The sequence below is a fragment of the Pleurodeles waltl genome, chromosome 4_1 (genome assembly GCF_031143425.1).
Source record: "Pleurodeles waltl isolate 20211129_DDA chromosome 4_1, aPleWal1.hap1.20221129, whole genome shotgun sequence".
NCBI classification, from domain to species: domain Eukaryota; kingdom Metazoa; phylum Chordata; class Amphibia; order Caudata; family Salamandridae; genus Pleurodeles; species Pleurodeles waltl.
The window spans coordinates 993,960,908-993,978,165 of record NC_090442.1 but is presented as its reverse complement, the minus strand read 5'-3'; the positions used below and the strand labels follow the sequence as shown (position 1 = coordinate 993,978,165).

Below are 17,258 nucleotides of genomic sequence, written 5' to 3'. Positions count from 1 at the left end.
ACACAACAGCCATGTTTTATCTACAGAAACAGGAGGGGACACACTCTCTACAGTTATCATGCCTGTCTCAGATGATTTGGCGTTGGGCAATAAGTCACCACATTCACCTATTAGGGGGACACCTTCCAGTGATGGACAACAACTTTGCTGACCTCCTCAGCAGGATGCTACAATAAGTCCATGAATGGGACCTCCACTCTCGAGTCCTCCTCCTATGCTTTCACAGGTGGGGGTTTCCACACACAGATCTATTCGCAACCTGCAGACAACACAAAATGCCAAAGCTTTGCCTTCAGACTCCTACACCCCCTATCCAAAGGCAATGCTCTATGGATGAATTGGTCAGAGATATTTGCCTATGCTTTTCCACCTCTACCCCTTCTTCCATTTGTGGTTCAGAGGCTCAGGCAAATGTCTCTCACCCTCATTCTAGTAGTTCCCACTTGGGCTCGACAACCATTGTTCACCACACTACTCGAGCTCTCTGTAGTGTCCAACGAGAAGCTTCCCCTCAACCTGAATCTTCTCACTCAGAACCATGGAAAAATCAGGCATCCCAATCCAAAAGAACTCAACCTTACGATTTGGCTCATTAAGTATTAGATGTCAGGGAGGCACGTAAACCCACAACTAGAACGTATTACGCTGCTAAGTGGAAAATATATGTTTTCAACTGCCATGACAAACATATTGATCCATTCAATGCGACTGTTGAGAATATTGTCTGCTACTTACTTGATTTGCAGGCCTCTGGTTTAGCATATACTTCCATAATCCTGCTTCTGGCTGCATTAGGTGCCTACCCGCAGAACAGACTAAAATTATCATTGTTTAAAGTCCCAGTTATTAAGGCATTCGTGGAAGGCATATGGGTCCACAATTTGAACCTTCACATCAATTTTCTCTGCTGCTCCTATCATGGAAAGTAGTCTTTTTAGTAGCAGTCACTTTGGTAAGACATGTCCATGAACTCCAGGCGCTAACCTTGGTAGAATCTTTCTTCCAGCTACACAGAGATAGGGTAGTCCTCCGAACTAACCCAAAATTCCTCGGTAGTTTCAACTTTCCACCTTTCTTTTCGTAACATGATTCAGTTGCAGAAAGGGCCCTTCATACACTAGATTTAAAAAGAGCTTTAATGTACTTTATTGACAGGACTAAAGACTATTGTAAAATCAAGCAACTTTTTGTTGCTTTTTCGCCCCCCTCACACAGGGAAGTCTAAATCAGGCATTTCAAGAAGGAAAGTTAAGTGCATTCAGACTTGTTACGCCGAAGCTAAAGGAACTTTGCCCAGACCCGTAAGATAGGAGCATTTGTGGCATTCCTGGGAAGTATACCAATAGCTGAAATTTGTAAAGCAGCTGCATTGTCAACCCCACACACTTTCACTAAACATTACTTTGTGGATGTATTAGCAAGCCAACAAGCAGATGTTGGGCAGGCAGTGCTATGCACCCTTTTTTCAAACAACTGCAACACCCACACGTTAGCCACTGCTTTATGAAGGGCACTTCTTTACATTCTGTTCAGAGCATGTGTATCTACAGCTGCACCTGCCATCGAGCAGATGATATACTTCCCCTGTAAGCATCTGTTCGTGGCATGCAGTGCTGTAGATTCGCCTGTGCCCGCCCTCCTCCCTGGACACTTTTGGCCGTTGCAGTACTTTTCTATATATTCTCATATCCATGGACGTCTCTTTATTAACACTTACTCACACTCCATTCTCCAACGACAGCTGGAAAACAATCTAACAATGGAGTCAATGTCTATGCACGTTATCACTGAGAGAAGGAGGAGTCACTTTATCTCGTGACTCGAGAGACTTCTTTGAAGAAAAACAACTTGCACACATCCGAATCCGACACTAGATGGCAGGAGTATGCAGAGCATGTGAACCTACAGCACTACATGCCATGAAAAGATGCTTACAGGGTAAGTAACATAGGGTCAGATGTACGAAGCCTGTTTGCATTTCTTATCGGTCCGGTTCGGTATTTCGGGCTGTTAAGAAATGCAAACTGGGCTTTTCTAATGTACAAAGCCTTATAAGGAATCGCAAATCGTAATTTGTGATTCCCAGAATAAGAAATGCAAATAGGGATTTCCTATTTGCATTTCCTATTCTGATGTACCATGCATTTCCAAAATGCGATTTATGCATTTTGGAGATGCATTTACCACTGACTTGAAGTTGGTGGTTACCAGGTGCAATTTTCTTTTTTTTTAATAAGCACCCCAGGGTGCTTTTTTAAATTGCAATAGATCACACACATGCCCCCTTAGGCATATGTGTGCTCTACAGATGCACCCCTATTTTTGTGGTGCCTCAAGGGGGGTCTTTTTCTCTGGTTTTGCATTTCCTAAATAGCGATTTCTTAATACGAAATCGCAATTTAGGAAATGCAAAACCAGCCCATTGGCTCAAATGCAATGGGGTTTCTTAATACTGATTTCCTAATAGCAATTCCTACCTTGTAGGAATTGCTATTAGGAAATCGTTATCTTTGCACATAGCATTTTGCATTTCTTAAATAGCAATTTCTATGAAGTCGTTATTTGAGAAATGCAAAATTGCATTTTTGTGCATCTGGCTCATAAACCTTCCCAACAGTAGCAACCTGCTACTCATCATCAAACAGACTTTATTTGACTTTCAACAAGCCATAAAAGTATCAAATAATAACACATTTAGCAATAAATATGTATAAGAAAAATTATAAATAAATAGAAAAAGTAATTAAACACATCCTTAATTCATTCATGTTACATTTGTTGTTTTAAATGATTCCGAATTTTTGTAATCCTTTTATTGGGCTGGAGTACATGCTGGAAGCAAGGAGACAAAATAGCATGTGGCTGTGTCCCGAACCAAGCAGAGAATTTATAGAGAATGTTTGTGAGATTCCATAATTAGGACAGTGTTATTCAGAGCAAAGTATGGTGAGTAATCCATGTTGCTGATTCGGAGATTACTGTGGGCGAGACGTAGTTTATCTAGAGTCATGACACAGAAGCTGGCTTTTCTTTGAAAGCAAATGTCCGGATGTTTAAGAAGTTGCTTGTGAACTTCCTAACTAAGCAATGCAGTTGATTACCGATCAGCAAAAAGGGCTGTAATTCACATAGAAATACATTTACAAATCTCTGGTGCAGTCCTTCAGATAACAACCCAGGGTGATGTATGGAAACAAAAGGTGTATTGGTTTTCCGCTGAATAAAAAAGGGCCCAGTAGTTTAGACTTGTTTTCCAAAGTCAAGGCCACCCAATATCCATGTTACAGCAGTAGAACCAGAAGCTTAGAGGAGGCTATGTGTGTAAAGGTAGTCTTTAACATACTATTTAAAAAATATCTGACCTACATCCATGCTCAAGGAAATCTAAATATCAATGACCTTTAGTTGCATGTGTTACGTAATAAAAACCACTCAGCTGTACATAGATGTATGAACACTTGGATGTCCTGAAAGAGCTCTTCACATCCCTGACTGTTGAAAATAACACAGTGAGCTATGCAAACAGCATGCATTCTTGCAAAAATTGGAAAAGACTCTTTGTAGATTTACCATGTTGTGCCCTAAAAAAGTACACAAGCTAACCTTGTGCTCTGTTTATGCTACACATGTATGAAAAGACCTATAAAATCAAGTAAATTGCTCACCTCTTTAGTCCTCTACATTTTACTGAATGGTAGTCTCAAACGTAGAAAATTTTGAATTGTGTGGTATGGATTTATGCTGGGCTGTGTATTACTTAGGTGTTATAAGACCTATACAAAAGCTGTGTCTTAGCTCTGTGGTTTTGATCCCTGTCCTGTGCTTTTGACCACGAGTGTGTTGTATTATCTGCTCAAAAAGCCAAGTTTGTCAAATTCTCCTTTACTCTAGGTGACACATGTCCCAGGATATGGGAAGATCTCAGGCAAGAACCAAGTTACAGCAACAAAGGCTGACGGCAGCACACAGATTATCAACACAAAGAACATCCTGATAGCTACAGGGTCCGAAGTCACACCGTTTCCTGGAATAGAGGTGTGTGACATTCTTCAGTGATATTGATTTGTATCTTATTGGCAATATGTCTCTTGCTTAACTATGGCTGAAAGTCTTAGGGGTGTTTAAGTGACTTACCTGTTTCTGCAGTTAGAAAGCTTCAAATATTTGGTTCAAAAGTGAGCCATTACTTAAGAGGACCAGGGTTTCCTGGTTTCACACATGTCCTGCTGTCTAGTCATTGCGTCAAGTGAATAAAAGAGATGCAACACAAAATTATTCTTAATGTTTTTTTGTTACTAATAGAGTTTGTCTATCCAATGAGTATTCATGTTCAACATGTAGACATCCATTATGAACAGATTTCTTTTTTGTATAATTGTAGGTTGATGAAGAAACCATTGTATCATCCACGGGTGCCTTATCACTTAAAACAGTTCCCGAAAAGATGGTGGTTATCGGAGCAGGTGTTATTGGTGTGGAACTGGTGAGTAAGGCGGTGACCCTTTCTTTTTCAAATCTGTACATTAATACCATCTTCAGTATTTGCGTTCTGCATATATTCATGAGGACTGTATCAATGCCAGATTTTCAGGGTAACTACTGACTAAATTATTCACATTTAGATTTACTATACTTACATGTTCGTCATGTGGTTATAGTAAAAAGCTAACACAAATATAACCCTGGTGAACCAATGCTGGGCACTCTGATCCGTAATCTATACCAGAATGATTGTGTTAGGGTGTTTCACTTCTGATACATAAAGGTATTCAAATTAATGTTCTGCACTTTCCAATTGTAGTGCATATTACTACTTTTTAGAACTCGGTATTGGACCATTATATTGAGTTTTTTTGTTATGAAAATGTTACAGGCTCACTACTTGTAAGCAGATGCGGCGTGTGCAAGTCTATTGATACAAAGCTTGTTTTGATAACTGCCAGAAAATGTTCTGTTTTCTTCGACTGTCTGTTGTTACACATTTATGTAAACACTTCCTTTCCTACGAAACGAATGTGATAGAAAATCAAAAATATTTTTTTGATCTGCCAAATCGTGATGACTTGAGTTGACTTCTGGAAAAGTATCTAGCAGTTCCGTGTCAAAAAAATATAAAATATTTAAAATGGAATTTTAAAAATATATATGCTGGAAAATTAGCTAAATAAAAGTAAAGGACTCGATTATAAAACTCCATTTGCAAGTCTGTCTTCTTGTTATTAAGTATTCAGAGAATTCTACTCTTTTCCTCACTTCATAGGGTAACAAAAAGGTCATCAGTGCTTTTTCAAACACTCAAATCAAGGTTTTAGAAAGAAGGAGATGGTTTTAGCATTAAGGGTCAAAAAGATATTAATGGTAATTTGCTCCTGCCTGCCTACTTTTAAGAATATCGAACAAGTTTGCCGAAGACGATCATAAGATGTGATTGGATGGGTAACTCACCAGTTGAGCTTGAACAAAAATAGAATCTATTCCACAAGAGGCATATCAACAAATGAGGAGGAAATTGAAAATGATTAATTTGTAGATTTTGTAGTTTTGCCAAATGCTGAGAGATCTGTTCCATGCATGATATTTCCAGGACTTGGCAAGCTTCTAAATTTTGAAAAAACTGCACTTTGTCAGTAATGTATTTGGGCATTTCAAATACTGAAAATTCACATAGTCCAGATTGGGGTGCAGTTGCCTCTTTTGTTACCAATTTATAGTAGGAAAATTGGAGCATTTGTTTCCTGAGTTCTCAAGCCTACAATTAAATATAATTTAGAAGCAAAAACAAATCCTCAGTAGTGAACAAGTGAAGTGGACTTTGGGGCTGTTCCCATTTTAGGAGGGCCACCACTTCTCTGTCCAAGGGTTAGGACATTTTCCTTCTATAAGGATGTCAGATTTCAGTACGAGGCTCTCCGAGGGTGGCATTGTGCAGTCCATATTGTCTGGATAACCACCAGTCATATAAAGTTTATTATAAGTGGATATAGTGAAAATCTGGCATAGATATAGGTCTCCAGACCTGTTTTGGGCACCCTTAGTGTAGACTGTCATCCACTGGGACTTGCTGGGTTTTGAGTTGGTGCTTCAATTTTGTGAATCGGCTTTGAGGTGTCAAGTACTAAGTGTGTTCTTGAAAATGGATCTAGAAGATTATGCTACTGTTGGGAGGGATGCTCTGAGTCCTCAGAGTTGGGTGCCACGAAAAGGACCTTGTGTTTCTACAAAACAAGGAGAGAAAAAACATGGGACAAGGGGTGATAGTATTTCTGCAAAAGCAAACATCCCTTGTGTATCACATGGGAGCAATAGAATGTACATAGAAATTCATTCAGACCTATGATTTTTAGGTCCAATAGACATATATATTTATTTATTATGCATAGATAATTTAACATTGTGTGGGAGACACAAAACAGAGAAAGAACAATCGATTCAGACATTATAAAGTGCAGGCTTACAAATGTGATAGAAAGGATTGCATGGTTCCTGCTCAACAAAGAGCCATTATGTATATGTAAATCAAAGATGCTCAGGCTTACTCATGTGACCGCATCGAACCAATGGTTACAGTCACAATTCACACACTATCAATGCTCGTATGTACATCAAAAACATAATTTATCATTGAGTCCAGGTACTGTAGTCAGTAACGTTTCGATCCTTGAAGGGATCAAAGGATCATCATCAGGACAGAGTTTTGTCTGAAAGCAAAATAACATGTGCAAGCCGGCATGAGCCTGAAGGAAATCAAGGGAAGGTCGTTTATTGTCCTAAATGGGAAAAGAGATAATCTAGAAAATTCAGGAATTCAAACAGACAAAATGGTGTCAATCAGAGCCCCCAGTTAGGAGAGGGACTGAACATGCCCAAAGGATAGCGATAAATATGAAGTGCTCGCAACCAAGGAATAGTGGAGGAGAAGAGCTGCCCGCGAGAATAGTCCCAGCGGGAGGCTCAATGTTCAAAGTTGGATAGGTGTTTTGCAGACATACGTAAATGGCTTTGTCAGATTAGTGGTACTGGTTCCTGAGCAAAAGGTTAGTTTTGCAGTTAGTTTTTGATTCATTTTGCGTTCTAAGTCAGTCAGTTGTCCAGTTAATGTTAAAAGCGTTCTAACGTACCACACAGATGCAGAGTGAATCCAAAAATTACAGTAGTGTTTCATTCTCCTCCTTTCATCTTTGCAGGGTTCAGTCTGGCAGCGACTCGGTTCGGAAGTGACAGCGGTGGAATTCTTGGGTCACGTTGGTGGATTAGGGATTGATATGGAGATCTCTAAAAACTTTCAACGTATTCTACAGAAGCAAGGCATTAAGTTTAAATTAAATACCAAGGTGACAGGTGCAACCAGGCGCCCAGATGGAAAAATTGATGTTTCGTGAGTTAACCTTTTGTTTTTTTTATGTGACTTGTTTTTCAGATGAAATGGGTTGAAAATAAACATTTTACTCTTCTGGCAATTCAGAAAAAATGTTGAATTCTTCTTGATTAAGTGATTGTGGAAGATGTGCTCTTAACCAGTTTCACTCCCTAAACAGAGGACAAAATAGCCACATATTAAATAAAAAAAACAGTTCATAAGTACCCCCAAACTGCAGTTGTCATGTAAACAAAAGCTGAATATATTATGAGCCTGAGTATGTCATTGTAAGAAATGCATATTCACTAATAATCTAAAGAATGTTTTAAAGTGTGCACCTTAACAAGGAAGTATTCCAGGGCAAACCTATTTGCTTTAATTTTCAATCTTCAACAAGTCTGGGGTTGAAAAAGGCGTTTGTACATTAGTTAAAATTGATAGCACGACATCTAAGTGGGTCTGGAGCATTTTCATTAAATTCCTGTGGGGAAGGCAAGGTGCTCACGTGACAGTATGAGCAGTCCCCGTTTGTTTTAAATACCCTGCTCAGGAAGGCAGCCGTCTGCAAAGTAGTATGTATTCCCTTCTATACACCGTCGTTGAAGTAGCTTCTTTCTTATTTTGACTATGTTGAAATTTATTTGGGGGGCAGCTTGCTCGCGTTTGGGTTTCTTACTTCATAGAACTCACAAACTATTATGCCTGCAGTGACACTGTTTTAACTCTGGTACCAGAAGAGCAACAGAGGCCAATATGAAACACAGTGAGGCAACCTGCTTTGAGATCCTTTCTCATACGGATCTGTAGCTGACTAACGTTTTTAGATTAGCCAAGTAGTAAACTATGAATGTATTTTATGATAGCACAGAATTTGATTATTCTTTTAGTAATGTATAAAACTGTGAACATGGTTGTAATGCAGTGGTGTTAAGTAACTATGTAAATAAAACATCGATCTACCTATAAATGCTTTATTACAAAATTATACAGATTCTGAGATAGCCATTGTGTGTTCATGTATATGCAACTAATACTATTTTGTTCTGCTTGTCCTTTCTAGAGTTGAAGCAGCTGCTGGTGGCAAAGCAGAAGTCATTCCTTGTGATGTGCTGCTTGTTTGCGTCGGCCGGCGCCCATTCTCTCAGAATCTTGGTCTCGCAGAGCTGGGAATCGAACTTGACAATAAGGGGAGAATTCCAGTCAATAGTAGATTTCAAACAAAAATTCCAAAGTAAGTAAGCTAAATATCTCTGTAGTTAGGACAAAGTAGAGTGAAGAAGGACCATTTATTGCTGATAACCCTTCATTCTTGCTAGTTGTGCTATAGTATTTTGATTTATTTGGGTGAAATGGTACATATAAAAAATGTATGGTGCCTCTTCCTTAACTGGGACCGACGGAACGCCACACCCATTTTGATAATTGTTCAGGTTGAATTGGGACGTGTCTGTTTATTCTATGCTTATGCTAATTGGTATGGATACTGAATAGCTCCAAACGCATACCATTTTGGAAAAGCAGTGAATGAAATTTATTTCGCATACATAGTATTTAATTATGCCTCTAGAAGGGGTTAAAGTACCTGCAAGATGCAAGAGTGAGCTATTTATGTGTTTTGGGATTGGTACAAATATAAAATTGAAACATAGAGAAAGTAAATCCTAGTTATTTTTTTAATCTGTACCCTTAGTCATCCATTGTGTAGGTCATGTTTAATAACAAAATGAATATCAATTAAATTATAAAAATAATATCAATAAATAACTGGGGTCTTTAGCCTGTAATGAGGCACATTTCCTAGCTCATGTATTCTAGGCCAACAGGTTTACAGAATGCCATTCTAGAGTACGATGCTTCCAGAGAGGTATTCTGCTAAGAGCCATCAACATTTACTGTAGCTGGATTAATTTGTTTTGATTTAAGAGGTGCCCCATTTAAAACAAATCCCCTTTCAGGCCTAACCAACATAGTTAATTTTTACATTCGGTCAAAGGAAGAAGTGATCATGAATTTTCCTGTGTGAATCATGTATATTTTATTTGTTATGTGTGACTTTACCATGGGAAATAGAGGCCAAATCAAGTACTGTAGATTGGATTGTCTTTTTCAGACATATGCTGAGGAGCCTGCCCTCTGATCTCTGGAAGCAAAACCATTTTAGGTTTTTGCCTCCTCTTCATTATGTCAACATCACCTATAACTGCTGTTGGTAACTTCTATTATGACTTTTCTACACTATCATAGGAGGCGCTCCTGATGCTGGAGGTCCTTTTCAAGCCTTGTTGGTTTCTAAGTCACTTTTTTCAATACATTTCAAAGTTACTCAGATTGCGAACTAGTTTGTTATGCCACCTCTTCCTTATATTTTTTTCAATTTCAAATGTTCTTTTCTGGCACAAAAACTATGATTCTGTATACTTTCAGGACATGGACACCTTGTAAGTTCTTCAGACTTATTTTATGCCCGAGTCTTGCTAGGTAAACAAACGATAAATGACACCTTTCAGAGGCTGGAAGTCTGGTAATCCCTGGTTACCAAGAACAGAAGACCATCCTGTCCTAGTAACTTCTTAGATTTTATGACCAGAGCTTTAAATAATTACTTTTACTGGAGGAAAACTTGGCACCATAGACCTTGTGGTTTTTGTACCACAGAGAGGCACTCTAGGTTTTTAATACTCACAATAGGACATTCCATTAGCAATTTAGAACTATAGCTTTCTGGTGGAAGTCTATTCTATGTGTTTTATTTTAATACATATTCATAGTAGTTTTCTATTCTCAGAGAAAGTGACACCCATTTGTATCCTCTGGATGGTTTGTAGAAATGACGACCTTTAATGCACTACACCAGTGAGTCATACCAAGAACACTTCCTCTGTTTCACACCTTATCATTCACCATGACTTCATGGAAGTTCTTGTCCTGTCTACAGGGGTTTTGTTTCTTCCGCAATTTCGCGCTTGCACATAATACTTTCTATGAAGAGCATATTTTCATGATTTAGTCGATCACAATTTCTGTTGCACAAGGTCGTCTATATTTTTCTAGGTTTTGCATTAGTATCTATTTTTATTTTGCATTTTAGAAGTCTTACACTTCAAGAGGAATGCTTTGGTGATTAAAAGGCAGTTATAGGAAGGTAGGAGTTTTTTGCAGATGCCCCCACCAACTTCATGGCCCCTTTTAGAAGTACTAAATGCTGATTTTTGACTCTGACAGTGCACTGAGGCCTGCTAATCAGACCTCTGAGCCGGCACTCTTTTCTGAAAACAAAGTTGTCTGATCGTTTACAATCAGTACGGGACTTTAGCACCCCTGTAAATCCCTAGTAAATGCTACCCCTGGTACCTAGCGCATGGGTACCTAAGAGGGTCCCTAACGGCTGCAGCATATCTTCTGCCACCATAAGGGTCCCTCACACAAATTGCACACAGCTTGCCACCACAAACTGCATGTCAGGATGCAAGCCCTGAGTGAAAACACGACATGGCACACATATTGTGCGCTATGCCAAAGTCACGGCATGTATTATATGTAAGTCACCCCTACGCCAGGCCTTAAGAACCCTAAGGCAGGGTTCATTATAAACATGGGAGGACATATCTGCAAGAGCATATATGCCCCTGTGATGTCTAGTTCTATTCCTATACATTGCAAGTGACGGGGCAGCTGTCTTAAAGCATGTGCTGGGCACTGGTCAGCACAAGTGACTTGACTACATGATGGCTGGTCAGAAAATAGTGGTGTTTGGTATTACACACCTCGTCTTAAGAAATCCATACTCATGCCAGTATTGGAATTATTATGACATGCACCCAGAGGTGCACCCCCGAAATCTACTAGTCCTCTGGTGTGCTGGCTGACTGGTATCGACCAGTCTGCCTCCACAGATGAGTTTCTGACCCCCTGGAGGTGAGTCCCTGCTCTCCGAGGTCCAAAACAATGCTTGCTCTGGTAGGAGGTATTATCACCTCCGCCAGCAGGATGGCCGGTAAATCTCTATACCAAGGCAGGGACTTGAAAGTCCCTGCCTCCTTTGATATGCAACCCCAGCTTCCCTCAAACCTGGGAGAAGCAACCCCCTGCCCGGAGGCTCATTTGGCAACAGGACGGGCAGAAGGATTAGCTATGCTAGGAGGCATATCTCCGGCTGAGCACACCCCTAATATGGGCAGCCTGAAGTGTACACAAAAAAGGGTATCCCACCCTCTTGTGTGTAATGGAATTAGGAATTCTGGGACCGAGTAATGCCCTCTCCCCACCGGAAGTGGTCATCTAGGGAGTGCAGTGACTCCGAGGGTAAGTAGCCCATTGGGTACTGGGAACTGAGAAAGAAAGAAGGACCAAAAGATCGAGAACTGAAGACCTTCACCAAAGATTTGCGCAAAATCCTGCCAGGCTACTTGTGCTTCAACAATCGCTGAGCCAACTTCACTAAGAGCTGGACACCCTCCCTAAAGCCCTTGGAGGACTGCCCAGCACCTCAAAAACCAGGAAAAATCTCCCTTGGAGTGAATGAGCTGCTGACCTGCATCCGCAGGCACTAAAAGCAGCTGTCTTGTCCACCATGTTGCTAACCATCAGGTCTTCCAAGGGAACAAGCTACCAGAAAGCCGCCACAGAGGCTGTAGGAGGTCTGCCCTGTCTCCCCAGCGAGTTTGAGACGCTGACTGCTCCAGGAGCCCCACAGCACCAGTACCTTGTGTACCGGAGCAGTTGTAGCAGCCAAGACTTTGTGTCCAGTCCAGGCACCAGTGCTAAGGAAAACAGACTTGCATGTTGAGCGACTTTAGGAATAGTGAAACCCACATCAAGAGTGGCCCATCTGTCCTGTTTTGACCCTCTTCTGCAGAACCAAGAAACAGAGAGGTCTCCCACGGCCACAACCCGATGCCTCAAAGCACCTCTGCACCAAAGCCCCACAGCCCGAGTCCGAGGGAATTGATGGTGCCCACGTGGTCTCATGATCCTCAAAAGTTGAGCCCACCCTTGGGTTTGGCCATACTGATCCCCCAGTCGCTGCCTGCAGCCTTCTCTCTGCAGGCCCCCTTCAACCACGAGTATCTTTTTTACTGCGTCCCAACACCTAAAAGCACCACTGTACTCGAGCAACACAGCCCGAGGAGAAGTGTACCAACTGTGTCTCGAGCATCTCAGGGACTGAGCCCCCTTGTAGGTTTGCCCAGTCCCAGCTTGCAGCTTTTTTTGACCGGATCGTTCCCCATTAAACGGGGCACCCAATGCTGTAAAGCACCTCTGCACTTAGATGCCCCAGTGCCGTCTGGGATGACCTGTTGGTGCTCCATTGGGGCTTGCCTCATACTCACCTTAAGTCAAGGAAGAGAGTCACGTAAGTTGTAAGTGTAACTGAGTGCAGTATATGAAATCTATGAAAACTCCTATCTCAGAAAAAAGTACTCACCTGATTCTGATGATCTTGGTGTCTAAATTTGTTTAAAAATCTATGTTATTCTTATAAACTGCTGTCAGATTTCTTTATTGATTTTGTCTCACTTACTGGCTCTGTGTAATAAATGCTCAACACTGTCCTCTGATAAGCCTAACTACTCACCCACACTACCACAAAAGAGAGCTTTTAGAGTTATAATTTTAACCCGTTAGTCGCTCTGGACTATCTGCATACTGTCTCCATGCATTGGTACACTGCATAGATAGCCAGCTTCCTACAATACTGTATAAAATTAATTTGAATATGGTCAGTATGTCTTTATTTACTTTCAGCGTCTCCATGGTAATCACAGATTCGTTAATGGCGTACATGGCATCTGAGCACTGCTGCCTCCTTCAAATCAGTCAGCTGACTTGTTTAGTCGTAAATTCATCCTGTCCGTGTTCTATATCAGAAGAACGTACTGTAGCAGTTGTACAAAAGAACAACACTGCATAATTTCAAGCAGAACAGTTTTGCTCATTTTTTCGTTTGTAGGAATAGTTGTGTTTGAGCCATATTGATAACAATCTGTCAGCAGGGCATTTTAGATCAACTCCTTGTTTAGAAATGTGATTGATTCTCATAATAGAAAGCTCTGCCAGATTGATATGGAACCCTTTTTCAGCGAAGTGGACATCATGAATACTTGCATTGATGACAAAGATAAATGCCATTTAGTAAAACCTTACCTCCTGAGATCCATAGGAGGGATTGTTGGGGGTAATGCTTTAACTGTCAACGATTCAGTTATCCTCCTTTGCTTCATACTTAAGAAGTACTAAGATTTTCCAAGCACTAAACCTTTCAGTCATCCTATCTGGAAAACCTGAAAAAAGACAAATTTTCACCGCCTCCAAATAGCAGTGTAGAAAATGCCAGACAGGGTTACAGTTCTTGTGAGTATGAAAGGATATATGTTGTCACACTCCAGTGTTTGAAATCATGTGGGCATTTATATTCTCTACCATAACACATGGCAGTTGTTATATATTTTTAGTTGAAAACATTTAGTGAGAAACTTGTAGTACAAAATGACAAATTTAATTAGAAACAATTATTAAGAAAATGTTTGAAGATAGAGTTTAAATCATGTAGAAAGGACCTCTTTTTGTATGAACAACCGCACCCACCAAGATTTTGGACCGATGCTTTTGGTTTTTCAACTCTGAAATGCACTGGACCATGCTGTCCAGGTCCCAGTGCATTTACTTTGCCCTGCAAACTCTCCCTCCCTCCCCTCCCCCCCCCCACACACACCAGTATGTGTTCACCTGGCTAATACCAGATGATCTTATGTCCCTAGTATATGGTACAAAAGGTACCCAGGGCTAATAAGTTAAGTGTCACCAGTGGGCTGCAGCACCTGTTGTGCCACTACTATTGTGACAAATGGAAAACATGGCTTTAGGTTTGCCATCGCAGCCTAGTTGGGCAGCTTCCAGTCTGTCCTCTCGGTGTGGCAAAATAACCCCTTTTGCCAGGTCCAAACCTACCTTTTTAATATCTGTAAGGCATTCCTAAGTTAGGCCTTCTAAAGCCCATTAAGCAGGGAGCTGATAATAAAAAGAACGACATTTAAAAATTACACTTCACGTATCCTGGCAGTAAAAAAAAAATGTATGTAGTAAGGACGGTAGCCCCATTGGTCAACATGGAGTTTCACTAGCTCATGCATTAATTGTTAACTTCCATATAGGACCACCGAACAAGTTACTTTAAGGTATAAAATTAATCATTGCATTGAACCTGATTGAAGTTTTACGATAAAGATGACTTCAGAAAACCACCACTTTGTTGCCTAAATCTCTTATAGCACTTCCTGATTGTCTGCAGCATTTGTTCCCCCGAGACAGTAGGCTGCCTCCTTGCTAGAAAGTGTGAAACACTCTCAGGAACAGGGAACAAAAAAAACATTAGTAGGAAGAGGCATGTTGTCCTCTAGCAGGATGACTACTAGTCAGTGGCTACAGATGACCTACCTTCACAGAGGCTGCGATCTCAGTGAAGCAAATGGCAATCACACCTTGGCCTGCCCACTTCTTTGTGTCGCCAAACAGACTGGCATCTCCTCCACAGGGGTAAAACTCATTGTACAATCAGATTTCCAGGAGGAGTGACTCATTATGCTGGGTACACCCTGGGGATTTGCCGAGAGCTCTTCACAATATTGAAGAATACCTCCTCCATCATGGATTGAGGCAGAGAAGGGGACTCTGCAATTGTTTTTGGGCCAAACTCCCATGAAGCGATGTACATTATGAGGAGTTGCCCCATAGGAACTCTTGCCCCATTGGCTAGTGAGCCTTCCCCTCCCGCAAACGCAAAGATGGCATAAAGGTGACACCCCTGGCATGCAGTCCTCAGATCTCTACCTCACTGGAAAGAAGACCGATGTAGGACTGCCTTGTGCTCCTTGGACCCAGCAAAGAGAGGTTGCACCCGAGGAACCTGTGCCCACTTGTGGCAAAGAGCTTCTCTTAAGGCAAGACAGAAGTTGGTTCAAGAGCTAGTTAGCTAACCCCCTGATAAGATTGAGGATCACCTAAAACTAAGGGAATCTGCACCCCTTAAGAGCCCAGGAACGTCTAACTGCCCCTGAACACCGAAGTGCCTGCTGGTAGACCAAATCTAGGGCATCACCAGGTGCCCTCAAGCCCGTTAGGCCTGTAACTGAAGTACGAGTGGACTCTGGTCCCCCAAAAAGAAGGATTTACTTACTTGCAAGGAACCACTGAGACAGTTGTAACAAGTAGATCAGTTGACCAATGTCTCCTGGACCTGCACTGACATCACCTCATGTATTGTGGAAGATCAAAACCAGAGGCTGTAGATAACCCCCTGAAGTTCATGGATACTGGAGTAGCACCAGGAACTCTCACTGCATCTTCAGCAATCCTTTATTCCCAGCATCTGGACCACTTCTTTGCTGGACCGTGGAAAAGGATACAAAATACTTGGAAGTCCCTGAAACTGCTGAACCTGAAAAGTAGGGAACAATATCCGTGGACCTCCGTGCTCCCTGTGACTGGCCCCCAGCTCATTGTAGCCCATCCAAGTGAAGACTAGTAGCCTTTCTAGCCCTCTAGCTCAGGAACCTCTGAGCTACTTATGAGAATGTATTGTATTTATTTAAAGAGAACACCAGCGATTTAACTACCTTTTTTTATCTCTCATCTGTCTGGTTTCCCTAAAAGGATTTTTATCATTTTGGTGTCTAATCACAGATAAAAATACAGCCAGTTTTTCATAATTTGGTGTCAAATTTCTATTGTGTCGTGTTTCTTATTGCCTGTTTTGATGCTTCTCAACGGTTTACAGTTGTTCATTTGCCTGCCTGCTCTGTGCCACAACTACCCAAGAACAGAGCTAATGGCTTTTAATAATGAAACCTAACTGGACCTGGTAAAGATTGTGGCATTCTTACATGGTGAGGTCTTAAAACCACACCACATTATAAGCAACTTACCTGCGAGTCAGTTAGGTTGTTTTTCCTTTTGGAAAGGACTGTAGAGTCTTTCTGGAGCATTGCATTGAAATTATATATTACATACCATTAGCGTTGCACCTAACTGGTCCGCATTAAAAATGTATTCGGGGAAAAAAGTTGGGAGAAATGCACTGTTTGCGGCATGTGTAGGTGTAGATCACATTGTCGCGTAGGGTCTCTGTAGGAAGTTGGCTCTGTATGTGCTATTTCAAAGTAAGGAATAGCATGCACAGAGTCCAAGGGTTCCCCTTAGAGGTAAAATAGTGGTAAAAATAGATAATACTAATGCTCTATTTTGTGGTAGTGTGGTCGAGCAGTAGGCTTATCCAAGGAGTAGTGTTAAGCATTTGTTGTACATACACATAGACAATAAATGAGGTACACACACTCAGAGACAAATCCAGCCAATAGGTTTTGTTGTAGAAAAATATCTTTTCTTAGTTTATTTTAAGAACCACAGGTTCAAATTCTACATGTAATATCTCATTCGAAAGGTATTGCAGGTAAGTACTTTAGGAACTTTAAAGCATAAAAATTGCATGTATACTTTACAAGTTATTGACAAATAGCTGTTTTAAAAGTGGACACTTAGTGCAATTTTCACAGTTCCTAGGGGAGGTAAGTATTTGTTAGGTTAACCAGGTAAGTAAGACACTTACAGGGCTTAGTTCTTGGTCCAAGGTAGCCCACCGTTGGGGGTTCAGAGCAACCCCAAAGTCACCACACCAGCAGCTCAGGGCCGGTCAGGTGCAGAGTTCAAAGTGGTGCCCAAAAACACATAGGCTAGAATGGAGAGAAGGGGGTGCCCCGGTTCCGGTCTGCTTGCAGGTAAGTACCCGCGTCTTCGGAGGGCAGACCAGGGGGGTTTTGTAGGGCACCGGGGGGGACACAAGCCCACACAGAAATTTCACCCTCCGCGGCGCGGGGGCGGCCGGGTGCAGTGTAGAAACAAGCGTCGG

The 17,258-nt window shown here is 41.3% G+C and overlaps 1 protein-coding gene across 1 annotated transcript in view; it reads left to right on the top strand.

Moving 5' to 3' along the window:
* DLD (dihydrolipoamide dehydrogenase) overlaps window positions 1-17,258 on the top strand; it is a 208,998-nt gene that overhangs the window by 70,854 nt on the left and 120,886 nt on the right. The window contains exons 7-10 of the mRNA XM_069229823.1: window positions 3,892-4,035; window positions 4,382-4,483; window positions 7,185-7,375; window positions 8,418-8,588. Coding sequence (XP_069085924.1) covers window positions 3,892-4,035; window positions 4,382-4,483; window positions 7,185-7,375; window positions 8,418-8,588 — 608 coding nt within the window. The remainder of the gene's footprint in view (window positions 1-3,891; window positions 4,036-4,381; window positions 4,484-7,184; window positions 7,376-8,417; window positions 8,589-17,258) is intronic.